Source organism: Phyllostomus hastatus, unplaced genomic scaffold (genome assembly GCF_019186645.2).
Source record: "Phyllostomus hastatus isolate PE091 unplaced genomic scaffold, TTU_PhHast_1.1 phas_contig_40, whole genome shotgun sequence".
NCBI lineage: Eukaryota > Metazoa > Chordata > Mammalia > Chiroptera > Phyllostomidae > Phyllostomus > Phyllostomus hastatus.
The window spans coordinates 18,528,540-18,550,890 of record NW_025333872.1 but is presented as its reverse complement, the minus strand read 5'-3'; the positions used below and the strand labels follow the sequence as shown (position 1 = coordinate 18,550,890).

Here is a 22,351-nt window from a genome sequence, read left to right as displayed (position 1 = left end):
TTGAGCACAGTGCCCGGTGTATGTAGGGCTCCCAGTGTGCTCAGGCTCTCTGTGCCCCATGCTTGACAGCAATGTTGTGGAAATAGGAAATAGAGCATTGACAGTGAGAAATCAAGTCTAACTTGTCAGCCCTTTATTCAATTACTGACTGCACTCTTGTTTAAGCATAATTTTATATCTATCATTAGAACCAAAATAAACCTGAAATACTCAGGATGGACCTTTTATGGAGGAGGCACTGGTGGGTGATTAAACTGAGACTCTAAACTTATCATCTGAAATAATTGCAAAGCCTACCAGAGAAGGATACGGAGCTGATTTTCAGTCATCAGAATAGTAGCTGGATTCTAATGTGTGTTAATAAAAGAATGCAGTGGTTGAGTTCAAGGTCCAGGAATCAGTCGACCCTGGATTAAAGTATTAGCTTAACTTGCAAGCCATATCATTTTAGACAAGCTCATTAACCTCCCTAAGCCTCAGTTTCCTCATTTGTAATCAGGATGTAATAGAATCTACCACATTTGGTGGTTATGAGTATGAGATGATGTATATAAAATGATTAGTTAGTCTCCTGGCATGTAGTAGTTGCTTAATAAACCTTAGATGCTGATGTTATTATTTTGAGATTTTCTGTTTACCAACTGTACTTTATATGGTGCTTGCAAATGTCCTCTTTCTTGTCTTCCAAAAAGCATATATCAACCTTAGAAGTAGAGAAGCAAGCTTGGTTTTGCAGTGTTGGAGGGAGCAAAATATTTAGGGGCTTGTTTGAATAAATACCTTCAGTTTTCTTGATGCAACAGTTTTTTGGCATTAACTGTATGTTGCAAATAATGTGGCATGGGCATGTGTAAGAGACAAATGAGACATGCTTATGCCAGGTAATAACCTATGGAAAGGAAAAACAAGTGCAGACCAATTAAATTTGCAAGCATTGCATCAATATTCCACTTACCACTTAGGCTTTTAAGAATATAAAGTAACTGTGGTAAGATTAGAGTAACATTCCCGAGAGCACATCAAAATTAAGAAAGGTAAATGGATCATTTCTTAGTTCATTTAACCTAACAAACAAAGGACATGGTTGTTAAAATGGGAATGGACTTTGTTTCTCATCAAACAAATTTGTTTATACATACTTTGAGGTGCCAGCTTTTAGCCCTGTGTTATTCAGTACACATCTGGCCCTTTACAAAAGTCAGGCTATAATTAAATGTTTGTGTTTGTTTAGCTGGTGTTTGCTGTAGCCTGAATAACTTTTACTAATTGTACCTGGGTTTTGGTCAGGCATCTGAGTTGTTTTTTAGGTGGTTGCAATTGATGACTCCTGGTGAAAATATTTGGCCAGTCTTTTTCAGTGACGCCCATCAGTCTGCCTTGTCTGTACTTGCAGGGTTTTAATGCAAGCTACAAAAGGCAGACCTCAGCAAGCAAATGCATGGCTTTAGGCGAGATTCTTTTGAATAGTTATCAGCATATTATTTGCTGTGTGTTGAATATGCATGTTGGAGCATATTTAAGGAGCCATTAAAGTCGTAACATTCTGTTGCCACTTTTCACTGTTGGAAGTAGAGCCTTTTGCAGGCCTACTCTTTTGTCTATCTGTAATGGTCAAGAAGGAACATTTCAGGAATAAAAATGCACAGTAGTAGTTATAGTTACCGTAGTAGTGATTCTGTGTTCAGTAACACTACTAGCACTCGAACCAGTCTTGATTCAAATGAAAATTTTCTTTCTGTTCATTGTGGTCCGACACTGATCAACTCCTGCATTAGCTTTGGCAATGAATCCTTGGATGGACACAGGTATTAAGTCAGTGGTGTGAGATTGTGTTTTACTTCTCAGGTGGGCAGCCTTTTTCCGTGATTGCGAATTCTGCAACTTCAAAGGGAAAGCTGTATTTTATTTTGTTCCTTCTTTCAGGTTGGAAATGTTGCAGCAGATTGCCAACCGAGTTCAGAGAGACAGTGTCATCTGTGAAGACAAACTGATACTTGCTCGAAATGCTCTTCAATCTGTAAGTTGATTTTGGGAGCCAGTGGGATTGTGGTAGAGTGGGGTCTGTGCATTCGGATGGACTAAAACTTTTCTATAACATTTGGTCAATTCTTGGTGTTTTTGTCAACTGAAACTTAGAGTTTGTTAAAGATTATGAGTGCTATTTGCTCTATTGAGGGACAGGGAGCAAAGGCAAAGCATACATTTAAACTGAAAGGGAAAACCGAGAACCTAAGTAGCCCTGTGTTTCAATATTTTGAGTTTTACATTTGACACTAGTTTTGAAACTTTGTTTCACAGAATTAATATTGACTTCTTTTAAAATACAGGATTCTAAAAGATTAGAATCAGGAGTGCAGTTTCAGAATGAAGCAGAAATTGCCGGGTATATACTTGAATGTGAGAACCTTTTACGCCAGCATGTAATTGATGTGCAGATACTCATTGATGGAAAGTACTACCATGCAGATCAATTGGTGCAGAGGTCAGTGTGCTGCTTACTTATTCATATTCTGTCCTTGTGCATAACTATTTCATGGGCACTTATGATAGGAATGGAGAGTGTGACAATTTTAGGAATTTCATTTTGTAAGCTCTTTTCACTTGCAATTGCATGTCACTAATTCTGCTATATATTTTTTGTGTTAAAAAGGTATCTGTTCTTCAAAGATAAGTAATGGAAAAACATTTTATAATACATATAATATTTAATATTATAGTAATGAACATGTAGTTCGAATATGTGTGACATTTGAAAAAGGGAATATATTTGAAAAGTTTCTTTTTTAATTCAGTTTCCTAGTTTTCTCTTTATATGAAAATGTTTTATAACAAAATATTAGAAAAATATATGTGTATAAAATCTGTATCTCTGGAAAGTAGGTTTGGGATTAGAGATAGAACCTTTTGGGTTGTATGCCATTATATACATATATGTGTGTATGTATATATATAAAACATATATATAAAGCAAAAACTGTAAATGACATTTTGATATAGTCTCCTTTTAGGAATCTATAGTAGTAATTATAAAAATAAAACATATTAAACAAATATAGACAAATAGCTTTTTGTTCCCTTGAGAAATGTTTTATAATAACAAAAATTAGGAAATATCTTAAAGGTCAAATAAAATGAGAATGGTCACATTACAGTTTAGTAATTATATTATAAATGATGGTTATAAAGGCTGTGTGATAATGAAAGTGCTCAATTCAGTGGAAAAATTATGGTGCAAAATTTTATCAGTATGATTATTACAATGACTTTTTCTTTTTTTTAAAAAGATTTTATTTATTTAGTTTTAGAGAGGGAAAGGAGGGAGAAAGAGAGAGAGAAACATCAATGTGTGGTTGCTGGGGGCCATGGCCTGCAACTCAGGCATGTGCCCTGACTGGGAATCGAACCCACGATGCTTTGATTCACAGCCCGCACTCAATCCACTGAGCTACGCCAGCCAGGACAACTTTTTCAAATAATAAACTTTATTTAGCAGTTTAGATTTTAAAAACTTGAATAAAAAGTACAGAGGGTTCTCGTATGCCTCCTTGCATACCCTCTTCCCCCATTAACATCTTGCACTAGTGTGATACATTTGCTGTAATTGATGAGCCAGTATTGACACATTATTGTTAAGTAAAGTCCATAGTTTACCTTAGGTCCCACTCTTTATAAAAAATGCCTTTTATATTATAGCTTGACCCTTTTGATTTTCTTTTCAGGGTTGCCAAACTGCGTGATGAAATTATGGCCTTAAGGAATGAATGTTCCTCAGTGTACAGCAAAGGACGCATGCTGACGACAGAACAGACGAAGCTCATGATATCAGGAATCACTCAAAGTTTAAACTCAGGGTTTGCACAGACCTTAAACCCCAGTCTGAACTCAGGACTGACCCAGAGTTTCACGCCTTCCCTGACCCCTTCTAGTATGAAATCAGGCCTGTCCTCAGGTTTGTCTTCCCACCTAACTCCATCCCTCACTCCAGCTTATACACCTGGTTTCACAACTGGATTAGTTCCAAATTTCAATTCAGGAGTAGAGACAAATTCATTGCAAACCCTGAAGTTGATGCAGATCCGAAAGCCTCTTCTAAAGTCTTCTTTGTTGGATCAGAATTTAACAGAAGAGGAAATCAACATGAAATTTGTTCAGGACCTTTTGAATTGGGTTGATGAAATGCAGGTAAAAAAAAATGTTTACTTTACCTGAGATTTTCAGTCTTTATTGCTGTCAGTTTCTTTTTTGAACCTAGTGTCTTTCTGTTTAAAGGGGCAGCTGGACCGCACTGAATGGGGATCAGATTTGCCAAGTGTTGAAAGCCATTTAGAAAATCATAAAAATGTTCACCGAGCTATTGAAGAATTTGAATCTAGCCTTAAAGAAGCTAAGATCAGTGAGGTATATGAATTTAAAATCTGAACATATTTGATTTTAGCTTACTGACTTGCTTTTTATATAAAGACCCTGTAACAAGGTAATGGGTACACTGAATATGAGTCAGAATTCTTTAAGATTCCTAATGGCAATTTTTTATGCCATATTTTAGATCCAAATGATGGCACCTCTTAAACTAACTTATGCAGAAAAGTTGCACAGATTAGAGAGTCTGTATGCAAAACTCTTGGTAAGTTTGTTTAAGCTTTCTTTTCCCCTTATCTTTATTTGGCAAAGATGTGAATTCTTACAAATGATTTTCCTTATAAAGAATACATCCAGGAATCAGGAACGGCACCTTGACACACTCCATAATTTTATATCTCGTGCTACGAATGAACTTATTTGGTTGAATGAGAAAGAAGAGGAGGAGGTTGCTTATGACTGGAGTGAAAGAAATACCAACATAGCTCGGAAAAAAGATTACCATGCTGTAAGTGCTACCTTTATAGTTGAATATTGAAGTTGTATTTCTGGGTTAGATCTTTTTCTAACATATTTCTGAATTCTTTTGTTAATTAGGAATTAATGAGAGAACTGGAGCAAAAGGAAGAAAATATTAAGTCAGTTCAGGAGATAGCAGAGCAGCTACTTCTGGAAAACCACCCAGCCCGATTAACTATCGAGGTAAGTCAGGAGGTGTTATAGTCATGGTTGAATATTGCCATGTGATTACTACCCTTCAAGTTGTTTTATAGCTGATAAATTGAAAAATGGAAACTATCAAATTTTTATTACAACCTGGCTCAAAAGTCACATTTCTAAGTCATGCTGATTTGCCTTCACTTCTTTCACTCCAAGTGTGTCACCCACCTGCCACTTAAAGGTAATTTTGTTAACCCCTGTGGCCCAAGAGACATACTGCAGTGAACATGAAGGACCTTGACTTGACAGGCTTTGATGTTTCATTTCCTCCTGACAGTGTGACATTGCACAAGTGATGTAACTTTGCTAAACTTCATCTACCTTCATAAATGGGAAAGTTGTTTCTAACCCACTGAGTTGTGGTGAGAGTGAGGGCAATAATGTACTGTTATTACTTTGTACAGTTCTTGGTATGTAGTATGTTCTTAAAAGGTATTGTTTAATAATTGTTTAACTATTAATTATTTAAATACTAAGTATTACCTAATTAGTAATTATTTAATTGTACTATTATTTAATTAATAATTTTACTTATGATCTGGTTTTGTGAAGTGCATTGAAATAATACCCTGATGAGGCCTCATGGTACAGAGTGCACACATCAAATCCAGAAGTGGAGAGTTGATGTGGGATTTATCAGGTTGCCCATGTAGTGAGGTTGGTGGTGGCATGAAAGTGTTGTGTTTAATTTTTGGGGACCTGATATATACACTAGTTAGAGTTAGTGACTTTATAAATGTGAAGTGGGGGTAAGTAAGAGGGCAAGGAGCATCAAGAATGGGTAGATGTGTATTTCCAGAGGAAAAAAATGTACTTAGAATGTGACATGCTTCCAACTATCTCAGTTGAGGAAAGGAATGTCTCTGTTCACTGAAATCATGATGACACAAAAGATTAGTAAAATTCTAGGCCTCATTAGGAAGTATGGGAAAGTTTCATTTGACCTTCTTGTATGTGAAAATAGGGTTGTGCATCTGCATGAAATGCTACCTGGGAATGTTATAGACACAGAAGAGTAGGAGGGACAACAAGGGTAGGAAATTAGAATAATGGCGCATCTGGGTAACTTTTGTACAATGATAAACTAAAAATGGAATATTCCTGGGAGTAGAGAGATTAAAGCTATTGGAGAATCTGATTATAGGTTAAGAATTTTGCTGAAAATAGAAAATGTGGATATGAACCTGATTACTTTCATGTAGAAATTTTAATGTAATTAAAAGTTTCTTGAGGGATGAAATTAAGCCTTAGTCATCTTTATGATTCCATTGGCCTATTCAGTGTCTTGTGGGTACAAGGATAATAGTTAATTATCAACAATATTCATATTGTATATGAAAAAGAAACTAATAATCTAACAATGCATGATAATGTCTTTTATAGCTATTTTACTCAAAGTGGCTTAATTTGAGGGAGCAGGTAATGTAATTATGATATGTTGCCACATTTCCAGTGCCGTTGGAAATGCCTGTCTGGGCATACCTCAGCTGGAAATGAGGTTTTCCAAAAGGAGCCAGTGTGACAGGCTTAGTTAAGGTAGCCATTAAAGTATCTGGAGCACCCTCTTCTGGAAGGCAGTGAATTGCACCTTCAGTATAAAAGGGTGTTGCATGCTTCCCTAAGGAACTAGGTGTCTTCTACAATATTTTTGCCCTCATGAAAGATATGCTTTATCTAAAATATAAATTAAAGCAATAAAATATTTTTAGTAAAAATTTCTAGTATTATAATTATTATAACTCCAGAATTACAGTGATAGGGGATTGTATACTCTCTTCTCCACCCTCCCCAAACATTTTCCTGGTAAAAACAAACAAATAAATTAATCCCTGCCCCTGGTCCCAAGATCTTCTGGCCTGGGTTTAGAAGCAAAACAAAGAGAAATCTATGGAACCAGGTCTGTCCTATGATCCAGTAATGTAAAATTCAGAAAAAAGAAAGAACAAAGAAAGAGGGACAGGGTCAGTCGGACGAGGATCTCACAGAGTGGGAAAAGGGTGGCTGGGAGAGGAGCACAGGGTCTGCTGGCCTCTATTTCAAATGTTAAATATTTTTTCATGTATGAATAACCAGAGTTAGCTTTTCTCATATATTTTAAGGAATAAATGGAAAGTTTAAATTTGAAGGAAATTGACTGGAGTGACTTAAAAATTTATATTTCAGCTTTTAAGACTGGCTTTAGGCAAGTGATAGTTTGAGGTTAGAGGGACATTCACTACCCTGATTTTCAAGTCTTAATCTGTAAAAACAAAGTCCTACCATCTGTGTAGATAGTGGAGTCTCTGATCCTAGAAGCACTGTGGTGCACGCCTGCCATTGTCCAGCAGCAGTGACTGTAGCTGTGCTTTGTCCTCAAGGCCTACCGCGCAGCGATGCAGACGCAGTGGAGCTGGATCTTGCAGCTCTGCCAGTGTGTGGAGCAACACATCAAGGAAAACACTGCTTACTTCGAGGTATGGGAACGGAATCACAGCCTTAGTCGATGCCACTGTGATGTTGGCTGACTTACAGAAAATGTTTTCATAATCTGTTGTAAGATACATGTCTGTAATGTGCTGGGGAAATAAACAGAATTTTGATTGCTGTCGGATATAAAGCATATATGTTCTATAGGACACATAGAAGCATTCTGTTAAGGAGGAAATCCTTAAAGTGTCAGAAAAATCTTTATTTCACAAATGCATCTCTTATTAAGGAAGTATTTTTATTACAGGTAGTCATTACAGACAGCTCTTCTTTTTTGTTATTCTTCAGAAGTTTTAAATTATTGTTGGAATTTCACCCCTACAATTGTTTCAAATTTAGTAAATCTTGGACATTTAGTATTCAATCACAATTATCAAAGTACAAGAGTTGTTTCTTTAAAGGAAGGATGTGGCTATTGAGTTGTACTAATTTGATTTTATGCTGTTCCCACTGATGAGGGCTACACACAGGGCCCTTGTAATTGAACTGGGTAACTGTGTGCTTTACTGGTATTTAATATACTTGAACTACCAGTTTTTGTCTTCCCCCAGTTTTTCAATGATGCCAAAGAAGCTAATGATTACTTAAGGAATCTAAAAGATGCCATTCAGCGGAAGTACAGCTGTGATAGATCGAGCAGCATTCACAAGCTGGAAGACCTTGTGCAGGAGTCAATGGTACTACTAAGAAAATCTAGGAACTTCATTAGTAATGCAACATGGGGGTTAGATCGTTTTTATTATATTTTTATGGGTGCAGGACTTTATATTTTATTGGTAGTCTTAGTAATTCCACTTCATTTAATTAAGCATTTAAACATTGTTTTAGTATCTTTTTTGGTAACAAACATAAAAAAGTATTTTTTATGTGATAACCTTGTTATTTTAAAATGCTTTAACAGTGTTCTCTGTGTGTGTGTGGTCGTTCATTCCACAAATGCTTGTTAAGTATTTTCTATGTTGCAGGTACTGTTTTACCTGCTGTAGATAGAGCATGAACAAAACAGACAAGAATCCCTACCCTCGTGGGGCTTGCATGCTAGAGGTGGGAGTAGATAATAAACATTGAAATAAGTAAAATATATTTGTATGCTAAAGAGGAAAAACACAACAAAACAAGGGCAGAAACATACAAGAGGGAGTGGGGAGGGATTGAAAATTTAGATCATGGGGTCAGGGCAGGCTTTTCTCATGGTTACGTTTGTGGAAAGCCCTAAAACAGCACAGAATACAAATCTTCTACCATTTAAAATCCATCTCATTTATTACTTAGGAAGAGAAAGAAGAACTTCTGCAGTATAAAAGCACAGTGGCAAGCCTGATGGGGAGAGCAAAAACCATAATTCAGCTGAAGCCTAGGAATCCGGACTGTCTGCTCAAAACATCTATTCCAATCAAAGCCATCTGTGATTACAGACAAATTGAGGTACTCACGACTCCTAGAAACAGACCAGTTCCTGGCATTATGCATATATTTAAAAAATGAGGTCATATTGCTCACTAGTAAAGTTTTCCACCTCAAACAAAAACACACACGCACGCACACACAAACACACACACCAATAAACCCAAGTTTGGGTATGGAAAAAAGATTAGTCAACAATGATTTCATTTAGCTATTCTGTTCTTCGTTTTAAATCAGATAACCATTTACAAAGATGATGAATGTGTTTTGGCGAACAACTCTCATCGTGCTAAGTGGAAAGTCATTAGCCCCACTGGGAATGAGGCGATGGTGCCATCTGTGTGCTTCACAGTCCCACCTCCAAACAAAGAAGCGGTTGATTTTGCAAACAGGTACGTATGCAGTAGCTAAAAACAGACCCCTGGTCTTGGAAGCTCTCTGAAGGTTAAAGAAATAACCGGCATTTGTCTAGGCCCACAGGATCAGAAGGATCTAAAACTAGTAAACATGGGATATTTCACACACACATACACACACACATACACAAAAGAAAAAAATTGTAGTGTGTTTTCAGAGGGAGTAAAAAAGCTTAATCTGTGTTTTCTTTCACATATTTCAGAATTGAGCAACAGTACCAGAATGTCCTAACTCTTTGGCATGAGACGCATATAAATATGAAGAGTGTAGTATCCTGGCATTATCTCATCAATGAAATTGATAAAATTCGGGCTAGCAATGTGGCTTCCGTAAGTGTAAACCTATACCTCAACCCAATCTGTCCAAAAACATGGGGCACCTTGTTATGAAGAGTAGAGTTTGCATTTGCTATAGAATAGGATAGAGTTCAGCAGAGCCAATATTCATTCACTCAATGGCTATTTGTTATATACCTATTGTATACAGGGAGCTTTCGAAGAAATCCGGGAGATCTCACATTTCATTTAATGCTTAGTATATTTTGATAGGGAGACAAGATATAGTGTTTGGACTTCTAGAGCTGAGTACAGTGTAACTTCATTTATAGAATTTTATAGTCTTGTTTTTCTTTGTCTTTTAGAACCTGAAGTTGTTAGTGAAGAGGAAAATTAATTTCAAATGATTATTCTATTTATGATGATTAATATAAACTGGCCTATACCATGAGACCCTAGTTTGAGATCTGTCCCATTTAAATTTAGCTCTGAGGACTCTGGTCACTTAATTGTATGGTCATTTTTCTTCTTCAGATAAAGACAATGTTACCTGGTGAGCATCAGCAAGTTCTGAGTAATCTACAGTCTCGTTTTGAAGATTTTCTGGAAGATAGCCAGGAATCCCAAATATTTTCAGGTTCAGATATAACACAGCTAGAAAAGGAGGTTAATGTGTGTAAGCAGTATTATCAAGAACTTCTTAAATCTGCAGAACGAGGTAAAGTATGGGAATCCTTTTTTTTTTTCCACCTCCCATAGGTGTTTAGTACAGGCTATTTTCTGCCCTGAATGGGAATTTCAGCCTTAGGTGTGTTATGCCACTCTGCCTATGATGGGCAGACACAATTGTTGAAATGTTGAAAGCATGCTTAAGGTGAGAACTTGCAAAAAGGGATTAATTTATTCCTAAATGATGAGTTAGTTAAAAGATGCCAACCAAACAGTATGACAGACAATGAAATCTTAATGCATCTACTTTTCAACATTTTCACTGTTTCGCAATATCATGTTCAGAGTGATGGTCTTTTCATTTCAGAAAAGATTCAGTTATTTTTCTTTTTCTAATTTATTGATTTGAGAGAGAAAAAGAGAGAAACATTGTTTTTGTTGTTGCACTGATTTATGCATTCATTGATTGATTCTTTTGTGTACCCTGATCAAGCATAGAACCTGCAACCTTGAGGTATCTAGCCGACACTCTGTCCAACTGAGCTACCCTGCCAGGGCCTAATTATTTTCTATGTATCAATCTTGGATTTTAAAAAATGACATTCTGCCCTGGCTGGTGTGGCTCAGTGGATTGAGTGCTAGTCTGTGAACCAAAGGGTCACCAGTTTGATTCCCAGTCAGGGCACATGCCTGGGTTGTAGGTCAGGTCCCCAGTAAGAGGCACTCAAAAGGCCCACACACTGATGCATCTCTCCCTTTCTTTCTCCCTCCCTTCTCCTCTCTCTAAAATTAAATAAATAAAATCTTAAAAAAACCAATGATACTCTTTTTTAGAGCACTTTTAGATTCAAAGCAAAAGTGAGAGGAAGGTGCAGAGATTTTCCATAACCAATCTTGGATTTGATGCAGAGGTTAAAGGAAAAAACATTTTGTAGTTAACTTTTGTTAAGTATAAATTTTATTACATTGTCTTTTGAAGTTACTTAGAGACAAAAACTGTACTAGTAATATTCTATTTTTAAAAATTTAAAACAGTAACACATTTTAATCTATGTTTAATTTTTAAGGATTTTTATTTAATTTTTATAATCTGCAACTAATGTGATTGACATTTTTCATGAACATAAAAGAGCAATATATTACTTTTCTTGGATGTAATAAATCAGAAATGGGTACTCCAAATGGCATTAAGGGAATTTTATTAAATCTTTGTAAATTGTAAAGTTTACAAAGATTTAGATTGGGTTTGTGATGATAGCTGGTAACATTACTTTGACTCACCGTGCCCCAAGACATAGTAAAACTGCCATATTCAAACATAAGCAAGAGCATCCAAAAGATAGAAAACAAGGTACTTTCTGAACATTATATTTGCTTTCGCAGAGGAGCAAGAGGAATCAGTGTACAATCTCTACATCTCTGAAGTGAGAAACATTAGACTTCGGTTAGAGAACTGTGAAGATCGGTTGATCAGACAGATCCGAACTCCGCTGGAAAGAGACGATTTGCATGAAAGTGTGTTCAGAATCACAGAGCAGGAGGTGAGATTTATAAATGTGTTGGGACAAAATTTGACTTAAGGTAAATTACTATCTTTAATGACTGTCAACTGCTGTGACTTCTTACATGCTCAACTTTGTCCAGTGACACTTTGTGAGGTCTGATTGTGTTTTTATTGCATATTGTAAACTCGGATTCTATAATTCACTTCTATCTCTGACTCATGTAAACAGAGGAAGGTGTGCCCTCTTGCTCACTTTGGTGGAGGCAGTAAGGGCTTCCCCCAGTGGAAGTCATTAGATGTTTGTTGATCATCTGCTACGTGCAAAAGCATTGGGTAAATACTTGGTCTGAAAAGGTGGGCAGTAAAGGAATTACTGATAATAACACTTGAATGCTATGGCTTAGTTTTCTTAGATAAAGAGAAAGTAAAGAATATGTAGAATTTTAAGGTAATGATCATAATGTAAAATGTGAGTTTTAAAACTGTTTAAAGAACGATGCCTGGTCTGGAGTGAAAACTGAATACCGATGTTTGTTCTCTCTTTTATAGAAACTAAAGAAAGAGCTGGAGCGTCTTAAAGATGATTTGGGAACAATCACAAATAAATGTGAAGAATTTTTCAGTCAAGCAGCAGCTTCTGCATCAGTTCCCACCTTACGGTCTGAGCTCAGTGTGGTCATTCAGAACATGAACCAAGTCTATTCTATGTCTTCCACTTATATAGACAAGTATGTGTCCACTGTCTTAATATAAATGTGCTTCATACAACTGCCCTGTTTTTATGTATAAGCTGTACATTTAAAAATATTCATTTTTATGGATATAAATATCTACTTTTATTTCTTTATGACAATATATTAATTATTTCTATGGATTTCTGATGCTGCTTCATGGTGAAAGGGCATGTGCCACAGAGATTAGGGAATAATATATGATCTTCCCACATTTTGCCTATATTTTGGTAGCTTAGCTATTGCAACCTGTAGGCTTTTCCTCTCAAGTGTGGTCTGAACAAGGCTTGAAGACCATCTTATCTTGGAATCTTTGGCTAGACACTGCTCGTGAGTCAGGGCATGGGTTGGAGCTCTTGCTGTCTATTAGGAAAAGAGTCGGATGAATATTAGTCTTGTAGTTAATGTGTCAGTGATTCAAGATGAAGAGCACGCTATAGTATGTATTATAATGGTGTTTTAGGACTTCCTTAAAGAAAAATAAACATTTGCCGTTAGAACTGTTTAATTCTCTTTATTAGGTTGAAAACTGTTAATTTGGTATTAAAAAACACTCAAGCTGCAGAAGCCCTTGTAAAACTCTATGAAACTAAACTGTGTGAAGAAGAAGCAGTCATAGCAGACAAGAATAATATCGAGAATCTAATAAGTACTTTAAAGGTATGTCTTGTTTTTGGCTGTTTTCAAAATCTTACTCTAAAATTAATTTCTCTAGCATTTAGATCTTCAAAAATCAACCATTAAATATCTTAGCTTGATTATGTGTATAGTCATTCATTGCACATCTCTATAATTCCATAGCTAACTGCAAATAAATATGTTCAGGCATTTTTAATTTGAAGCAAGTTCTTCTCATTGAAAGTTTGAATCTTCTTGACTGCAGCTTTTTATAATCAAGAGGAGTTAAAATTAAAAATTAAATCATTGGTAATATATTTTCTTGCTGAAAAGAGGCAATTATTTGAAGAGATCAAGGAGGAACTAGAGGAATTAACCTGGGGAAGAAAGAAGACTGGTGGTCGTACTCATCTGTACCTACAGATGTGCGTGCAGAGCCAAGTAAAACTATTGCAAAAACAATTGTGAAAAGTTATCTCAGTGATTTTTTAATGCGTCCACTCTGTTTTAAACCAAGAGATTAATACATATTTTAGAAATAATCAATGAAAAAGACATTTATAGAGGTAGCTGACTTGCTTATGGAGTATTGATATGTAAATTCTGTTACACTGAATTTTATTAAATTGTCAGGGTTTGTTTTTTAGATCAAAGTATAGTCAAATATTGGCAATTTTGTAAGGTCCAACTGCATACATTATTTTTGTATATGAAAGATAATGTTTCCTTTCTCTGATTTTATGTCAGTCATTTGTAAATAAGTTGTAAAATTAGGTAAGCAATATGTTTACCCAGTGAGTGGTTGACACATTTTTATAATTTTCACCAATTAATGTATTTTAGCAATGGAGAGCTGAAGTAGATGAAAAGAGAGAGGTGTTCCATGACTTAGAGGATGAGCTACAGAAAGCAAAAGCCATCAGTGATGAAATGTTTAAGACATATAAAGAACGGGACCTCGATTTTGACTGGCACAAAGAGAAAGCAGATCAGCTAGCTGAAAGGTGGCAAAACGTTCACACTCAGATCGACAACAGGTTCGTATCCTTTTTGTTCAGTTTTAGCACTGATTTAATGTCTATCCTTGGAGTCTAGATAAAATCTGAACTTAGGCTGTTTCTTTCTAAACTTTTATATATAGTTAATTTCATATACATAGTTAATTTCCATATACAGTTAATTGTGTTAATTTCAAGATCTCTAATTGTATTTCTTTGTTACATGGTGGACTTAAGTAAGACATTTAACTTCAAAATCAATATTTTTAACTATGTTATTAAAACTATTGACATACTCTGGCATTCGCATAGTTAATCTGCTTGCTTTTTTCCTAAAGGGAAAAGCAATATAGTTCTCTACTTATTGCCAGCTTATGATATTCAAATGCAATATTTAAATCATTCAAAATTATCACCAGCCTACAAGACTCAATAGGAGCATGGACCATATGTTTTGCAGGGCTGCAGCAGCACTCTATACCAGCCCGAAGAGATGTTCATTTTCTATTAAAGATACAAGAAAGTTGAAGTCATTCGCCCAGTGACTGAAATTAAAAAGCGAAAGGAAATTTGATGGTTTTAGGGCTCATCTTAAAAGAAATGGAATAGTGTCTTTTCTCATTCATTTCACCTTTCTATTAATGCAAATAAAATCCTTTTATGATGTAGTACCATTCTTGAGAAGTAAAATTATATTCAAATATAACATATTTCATCTCTAAATTATGTGACATATAGGTTTAGTGTAATGATTTTAAGACATAGAAACTGAAATATTTAATCACAACTCCTGGAAAGTACTCTCTCATTCCATGCTGAACCATTCAATAAACTATCTTGTCATTATTTCAAAAGTGAACTGCCATTTGATGCAAGCTTTGGGTAGTTAAGACATGTTGATTGATAGTAACTATGGTTAAGTTTTCAGTTTTCCTGCTTTTTAGCCTTAGTTTCTTGGACTTGCCCCTAGGATAATCAGGTGCATGACTCTCAAAACAATATAAGCTGTACAACACCAGGAATAAAATATTTACATTCAACCTGAGCCCTGTGGAATGCTCTTGGAGATGTTCTTCAGTGTGCTGTTACCTTGCTTTCTCTACACATACCCCTATTGTTGTGTTTAGTGCATTAGAGAACAGTTATTTTGTCTCTCCCTTCTCTGTTCTATACCTTTCACCCTCCTAATGGATACTATTAGAAACTATAACTACTCTGTTACGATTTTCTTAGATTACGGGATTTAGAAGGCATTGGCAAATCGCTGAAGTACTACAGAGATACCTATCACTCTTTAGATGACTGGATCCAACAAGTTGAAATTACTCAGAGAAAGATTCAGGAAAATCAGCCTGAAAATAGTAAAACCCTAGCCACCCAGTTAAATCAACAAAAGGTATGTGAACACAATTCCTTGTACTAAGGCTATATCTACATTTGCCCATTAATGACCCTTATCTTCCTTTCCCTTGTTAAAAGAAATAGCCAGCAGCTATTTGGAAGAAGGTGGGAAATAAATCATAAATATTAAAATCCTGCAATCCAAACTTACATATAAAGGGGTCCCCCAAAAACCTGGAATTATCTTCTGGAGGGCGGACCTTTTGTAGTGCAGGCTTCTGCTGCTAGGCGAGTGTTCTAGAAACCCATCTGTATCAGTGTACCAGCTGGCATTGTTGGGAGAGGCTGTGTTCCGACTCTGAATTTTTTTTGATGACTCTTTCAACGTGTTTGCTTGTTTCATGGTGGATAATTTACAAGCACACCTGTCCACACTGCACTGAGTGTCCAGCAGTTTTTGACTGAAAACAGCATGACCCCCGTGCCCCACCCTCACTATTCACCAGATCTTACCCCAAAGCAACTTTTTTTTTTGTTTCCCTGATAAAAATAGTCCTCAAAGGGAAACGTTTTGCCCATGTGGAAGAGGTGAAACAAAAAATGGCAGAAGCACTAAAAGATATCAAAATCAATGACTGTTCAAAAACTTTTGAGCAGTGGAGAAAACATTTTGGTAGGTGTATTGTATCAAATGGAGAGTACTTTGAAGGTGACTGAAGTTTAAACATTAAGAATAAATATACAGCCCTGGCTGGCATAGCTCAGTGGATTGAGTGTGGGCTGTGAACCAAAGCATTGCAGGTTCGATTCCCAGTCAGGGCACATGCCTGGGTTGCAGGCCAGGTCCCCAGTGGGGGCCATGTGAGAGGCAACCACACATTGATTCTCTCTCTCTCTCTCCCTCTCTTCCCTTCTCTAAAAATAAATAAATAAAATCTTTAAAAAAAGATTTTTTTAAAAAAGAATAAATATACAATTTTTTTATAAATAAATTCTGAATTTTTTGGATCCTCTCCCCTTAATATCACTTACTTTGGTTTTTTGGAAATCATATTTGAAACCATGAGGAATAAGAAAGGAACACATTGGGGCAATTTTCAGATTCCTAATGATTGTTTAATCACAGGGACGGAGATCTCTTTGATACTCAGCTGTTCACAATAGTTTTGTGGGATCCTAAATAAATGAAAATGTTTAGTGGTAGAAAATTAAACAGCCATATTTGACAAAAAGTTCAATTCTTTGAGATTTTTTTTCTCTATCTTGATGGGCCAGTAATTTCTAGCTCTATTTTGATCAGGAATAGGTAGGGGCCCAGGGCTTCCAGTCTACTTTTGGGTAATGTTTATGAAGTTTTATAATTTCTGCTTCAGAAGCTCCATGTCGGTGGGTCACTTATATGGGTTATTCTAGAAGTTTGTGATTTATCCATAAGGCACATTACATATTATGTGCTAAGGGCTAAGGAACTATACTGTTAAATGATGTGGATATTTCTTAGTTCCTGAGCATTTTAGGTAGTTCAGTAGCACATAAATTCCTTTTCATTTTTCTTTTAAATTGTGTGTACTTATAGATGCTGGTGTCAGAAATAGAAATGAAACAGAGCAAAATGGATGAGTGTCAAAAACACGCAGAACAGTACTCAACTACAGTGAAGGTAAGAGGATTCAGTTACCTGCCTCACATTTAATATTCAGGTTTGTGATTCTACATTGAATTTTTTAAAGCCTTTGCAAGTCATTTCACTCTGTGTTAAAAAGTGAAAACAGAGAGCCCTGGGTAGATTGCTTAGTTGATTGGAGCAATGCCCTGTACACCGAAAGGCTGCAGGTTTGATTCCTGGTTGGGATGCATACAGGAGGCAACTGATTGATGTGTTTCTCTCACATTGATGTTTCTCAATCTCTTTCCCTTCCTCTCTCTCTCTAAAATCCTAAAACATATCCTTGGTTGAGGATTAAAATGAAAACAGAGAATCTTTATTTGAAACTTTTTGACACCTATCTAATAATTCTTTGACATCTGAGTCACACAACAGCCCTTGGTTTGTTCATTTTCTCAGTGTCTCACATCTCATGCACACACACCCCTCCACACACATAAGAAAGACTCTGAAGAGCTCTGAAATTCATTTTACTTTGTGCTCCCTCCCTCCTTTCTTTGCCCTTGATTGCTCTCTCTTCCCCTCTCTTTCTCTCTAACAGTGCTATAGTATTCCGTGAAAGAACCTCTAACTTTTTGAGTTCTCATGCTTTTTGAAGTCTTTAACAATGAATCAGCTTTAGCCATCCAGATGCACAGTACGCTAGCCTGACTAGAGGAAAGTGAGCCGAGTGTAACTAGCATGTTGTACTAAATGTTTCCATGAGCTTCTAAAGAGACTTAGGAACTTCCCTGACCACCCTAAATGTTTCTGATTTTATTGTCACCTTTCGGACATCTCATGATTGGATGGAATTGTGATAGATTCACAAAAACTGTTGTTTTGTAATATTTTCTTTGAAGTTATTCAGTGAAACTAACTTCCAATTTGGACGCTTTAGCACTTTGCTTCAACTAATTTAATTTCATTGGCTCCTTTATCTAGGACTACGAATTACAAACGATGACCTACCGGGCCATGGTAGATTCACAGCAAAAATCCCCAGTGAAACGCCGAAGAATGCAGAGCTCCGCAGATCTCATTATTCAAGAGGTAATAAAAGTTCAGTAGAGAAGGGAGGGAGTACAACAAAACAATACTTTAAAAAATTCATATATTTGCATTGTAAAATATACATAATGGTAGATTTACCATTTTAATCATTTAAAACTGTACAGTTCAGTGGCATTCAGTTCATTCATGGTGTTGTGCAGCTTTGGCCACTGACCATCTCCAAAAACTGTTCATCAATCCAAAAAGAAATTTTCTACCTAGAAATTACATTTTACTAAGTTTTTCAAAAAAACCCTTCGAAGGGGAGAGTAATGGGGAGAAAATGGGGACAACTGTAATTGAACAACAACAAAAAACGCTTTGAAAATCTTTGGTCAGGTTTAATTATTAATTGCAGATTATAATAAATATACTTCCTGATTAAATTTAGAAGAGAATTGCCATTTAGAATGGCTTGGGCAACAGTAATAAGCTCATTCCTGTCACCATTATTGGGGAGTGTGTACTTTGCTGTCACAGGGCCTAGTTAATATTATAACCATTACTTACCATTAGGTAAGTAATGATACTCACTAGGACACCTGGAGGTTATGTTTGTATTGTTTTTTCCTTACTTGCAGTTCATGGACCTACGGACACGATACACTGCTCTGGTCACCCTCATGACGCAGTACGTTAAATTTGCTGGTGATTCACTGAAGAGGCTAGAAGAGGAAGAGGTAACCATTAACTATGAACAACTAACTAAAAAGGAAGTATGTAGTGTGGTTTGGAAAAACAGAAAAGGTTTTAGGTTAAATTTACATGGTTAATAGCTGATATGTAAGTAAGTATTTAATTATAAAATTAAAATGGAAACAAGTAGAGGCTTCGGGTTTTTTGACTGGTATTAAGGTTTTCTCAAATAGAAAAAAAAGTCTTTATTTTCACTGTAGGACTCTAATTTGAACCATTTGATTTCTTAAATGGTTCTACTTAAATTATGAAATGTTGACATTGGCGGAATTTTTGTGTTTTCTCAAGTTGAGAGGTATAATTCTTTGAAGTATAGTGACTACTGCTATAATGTCTACAGAAATACCGTGTAAACACATCTGTTTTATGTATTATAATTAATTTACATCTTCAAACATAAAACAGATTTAAAACATACAAGCCATTAATTTAGAAATAATAGGTATTTGTACAAAATGATAGTACATTTTAAGAATTGTGGGGTTGTTTTTGTTTTTATTTTTATTTTTAACCAAAAAGATATGGTATATAATAAGATTGTTTAACTACCAGTCTAATTTTGAAGGATTCTGCATTTTAGAGTATATATTCACAAAATAGAGTAAGGAGTTATTTGTGAATATATATTGTCATAACAGGCTATTGTATGTATTTTTCAAGGGACTGTACTTTGCTTTATCATCTTGGTATGCTTTCTATTCCTAACCTCAGAACAGACAAAAATAGTAGACTGAATGGTGAAATTATTAAATTGTCTGGCATTAGTCATTCGAAATTAGACCGTTGTTGAAATTCTGAAGGTGATTATACTTAGTATAACTGTGCATATAATGAGTGAACTAAAACAGTAGTAAATGTTAAATAGATGTTACCTTCTTAGTTTCTAAAAATCAGACTGCTTTTGTAAACTATTTTAGTCTGTTCAGTGTTAATAGTTTTCTGCAGCTAAATTGCTAACATAGCTAATTGCAAGTCTTTATAACTAGCTTCCTTTGTGCTTAGAGAGGAGAACCAGAATATTTGTGACCATCCAAATAATTGGCATACACCTCTCATTTGTGAAAAAAATCCCTAACTTTTATATTTTGACTTTTTGAGAGATGCAGTTCTGTATAAATGGCACACAGGTCTTTTAAATTATATTTTTAGCTGTTAAATTTAAATAAAATAATTTAAGTCCTTTTCCTTTTTTTATAATATATAACCTTTATTGCACACATACAAGTCACTTTGCTGAAGCTTATCTTATGAGGTAGGATACTAATTATAGAACCAAATCATATTTCCACAAAGCCTGAATATATACAAATTATGCTTGTCATCCTTTGAAACGTAAAGGAATTATAGTGAATTGAAAGTCAAAATAATATAGGCAATACAAATACTATAATGTAAAATATATTTTAAAAAATTCCTGAATAAAAATTTACCACTTAAGAGTTTATATTAATGGAATGTAAAAGGTGTATTTTATAAAAGGTATATAGCTCAGCTTTTAGACTCCAAAGAGTAGTGTTTCTGCCACTGAGTCTGTGAAGACCCACATGAGAAACCTTGGTCTTTTGAGAGTAGAATTTTCCATAATAAACATGAAATCAAAGAAGGATGCAAGTTAATTTCAGAAGATAATATCAAATTAGAAATGAAAGTAGAGTACCTATAATGGATATTAGACAGGTAAAGAGATTTTTTGAGTCGGTGTTGAGAGGAAAGTACATTAAATATTAATTGCTGAGACTAAAGGACAGTGTATCTCCTTGGGGGAAAGTTAGAGAAAACTTGAGGTATTTTTATATGAATAAGCTTGAAATCTATAAGAAAGCAAATAAACAATAGGACTAAATTATTTCTAGTAACTTTTCTAGTATTTGCCAAAAAATTCAGAGTATCTAGACAATGTGAGATTACTAACAATCAATAAAATTACTTTAAGATGCTGAGGGTTCAATAACATTTTTTTTTCTGAGAGAATTTTTAATTTTTTAAACCTTAAAACATAGCTAAGAAAAAACAGGCTCAAATCTTCTTAGCAATAGCTAACTTTTAAAGGGGGTTTGATAAAAAATTGAGAAAGACCATATTAGAAATAAACTAATAAAAATATTGATAATTTAATATTTAAACTGAAAAAATGCTTACGTGTCACTAGAAGTTGACTCTGATAACAAAATAGAGCAATTGCACTAAGTATTGCAGACTGCAGTGAGTTCTGTTTAAAATGAGTTCTTATTTTAAACCACATTTAGGTTAGCAAAGGAGACAACTGAAATGTTTGTCAGAATTATGACGGTCCAAGAAATTTGAGGAAGCAAAATAAGATACATGGTCTATAATGTCAATTAAATTATCGAAATTTAGCAAAGCTTCTCAGTTTAAAAAAATATGTTCTAGAATAATTTCTCAACTCTTGTTTAAACTGTTTATAGTTATGGTTTGGGCTGATGATATGAAACTAACAACTTTATGGTATTAATAAAGAGAAACTAAATAGTAATTGGAAATGAGCTCTGACCATGTAGTTCTGTAGTTAATGCCAAATGGGCTCCTCCCAGCTGAGGTTGATTTTATCATGAACAAGGTAAAAAAAATCTTACATTTTATTTTATCTATTGACTCTAAATCCCTAAGTAGATTTTAAAAAGCATTTATATTTAATGAATATCTTTGTGTTTATGGAGTATCTAAAGGTACATGTCAAGGTGGATTTGTATGAGGCATGTCATTAACAAGAGCAACAAATCTGTGAGTATATGAAGCACATCTTTTCTAAAGCCACCAGGAGCTGTAGCTGCCTTTGCATTAGCAATTCTGATTATGGTTTTCTTAATATGGCAATTTGTACAAGTTAGAAATTTGACTTTAGAAGTGACAAGTTTTTGTATAATTTTCCTTCTTCCCCATGTTAAGTATTATTTCCTGATTTGGCTCTCAGTCCCAAAATTCTGTATTTGGTTTCTTTAATCATAAAACAGAGGGATGTGAATATCATTTTAATTTCCATTGGGCTAGATATGGAAAAGTAAATTCTTTAATGTCATTTGGTTCTTATATGTTGTATGTTCTTATCAGCTTGGACTAAGTTGTGGGCGAGAGCAGAAAGAACACTGTTGAGAAAGCTTTCAAAATTATTTAACCATTAACTCTAAATCCCTAAGTAGATTTTACCTGTACCTCAGTTTTCTCATCTATAAGCAATATGTTTTGGAAGGTCCCTTCTTGCTATAAAATCCTGAGCTAGCTAATTTTTACAATCAAACTATTTCTGAGAGATTAAAAAAAAGATACTTTGGTTTAGAAAACCCGTTATGAAGGGTTTTTACCTTCTCCTTTTGCTGACTGTCTGAAGCTTCCTTTCTGAAGAAGGTGGTGGTGGTGGTGGTGGTGGTGGTGGTGATGGTGGTAGTGCTTGTTCTGCATTTTGGTTCACTTGTTTTTGTAAGTACTTTTCTGGGCCT

The 22,351-nt window shown here is 35.1% G+C and overlaps 1 protein-coding gene across 12 annotated transcripts in view; it reads left to right on the top strand.

Moving 5' to 3' along the window:
• DST (dystonin) overlaps positions 1-22,351 on the top strand; it is a 435,502-nt gene that overhangs the window by 264,809 nt on the left and 148,342 nt on the right. For 8 of the 12 annotated variants that reach the window (XM_045843503.1, XM_045843510.1, XM_045843500.1 and 5 more), the window contains 21 exons: positions 1,924-2,017; positions 2,328-2,482; positions 3,720-4,182; positions 4,270-4,398; positions 4,547-4,624; positions 4,706-4,867; positions 4,957-5,061; positions 7,437-7,532; positions 8,097-8,222; positions 8,818-8,970; positions 9,187-9,341; positions 9,569-9,695; positions 10,176-10,359; positions 11,694-11,851; positions 12,364-12,542; positions 13,067-13,205; positions 14,007-14,200; positions 15,395-15,557; positions 17,079-17,162; positions 18,093-18,200; positions 18,782-18,880. In XM_045843503.1, coding sequence (XP_045699459.1) covers positions 1,924-2,017; positions 2,328-2,482; positions 3,720-4,182; positions 4,270-4,398; positions 4,547-4,624; positions 4,706-4,867; positions 4,957-5,061; positions 7,437-7,532; positions 8,097-8,222; positions 8,818-8,970; positions 9,187-9,341; positions 9,569-9,695; positions 10,176-10,359; positions 11,694-11,851; positions 12,364-12,542; positions 13,067-13,205; positions 14,007-14,200; positions 15,395-15,557; positions 17,079-17,162; positions 18,093-18,200; positions 18,782-18,880 — 3,151 coding nt within the window. Of the gene's footprint in view, positions 1-1,558; positions 1,806-1,923; positions 2,018-2,327; positions 2,483-3,719; positions 4,183-4,269; positions 4,399-4,546; positions 4,625-4,705; positions 4,868-4,956; positions 5,062-7,436; positions 7,533-8,096; positions 8,223-8,817; positions 8,971-9,186; positions 9,342-9,568; positions 9,696-10,175; positions 10,360-11,693; positions 11,852-12,363; positions 12,543-13,066; positions 13,206-14,006; positions 14,201-15,394; positions 15,558-17,078; positions 17,163-18,092; positions 18,201-18,781; positions 18,881-22,351 lie in introns of those variants that run through there. The other 4 variants (XM_045843502.1, XM_045843501.1, XM_045843509.1 and 1 more) reach the window with 3 other exon arrangements.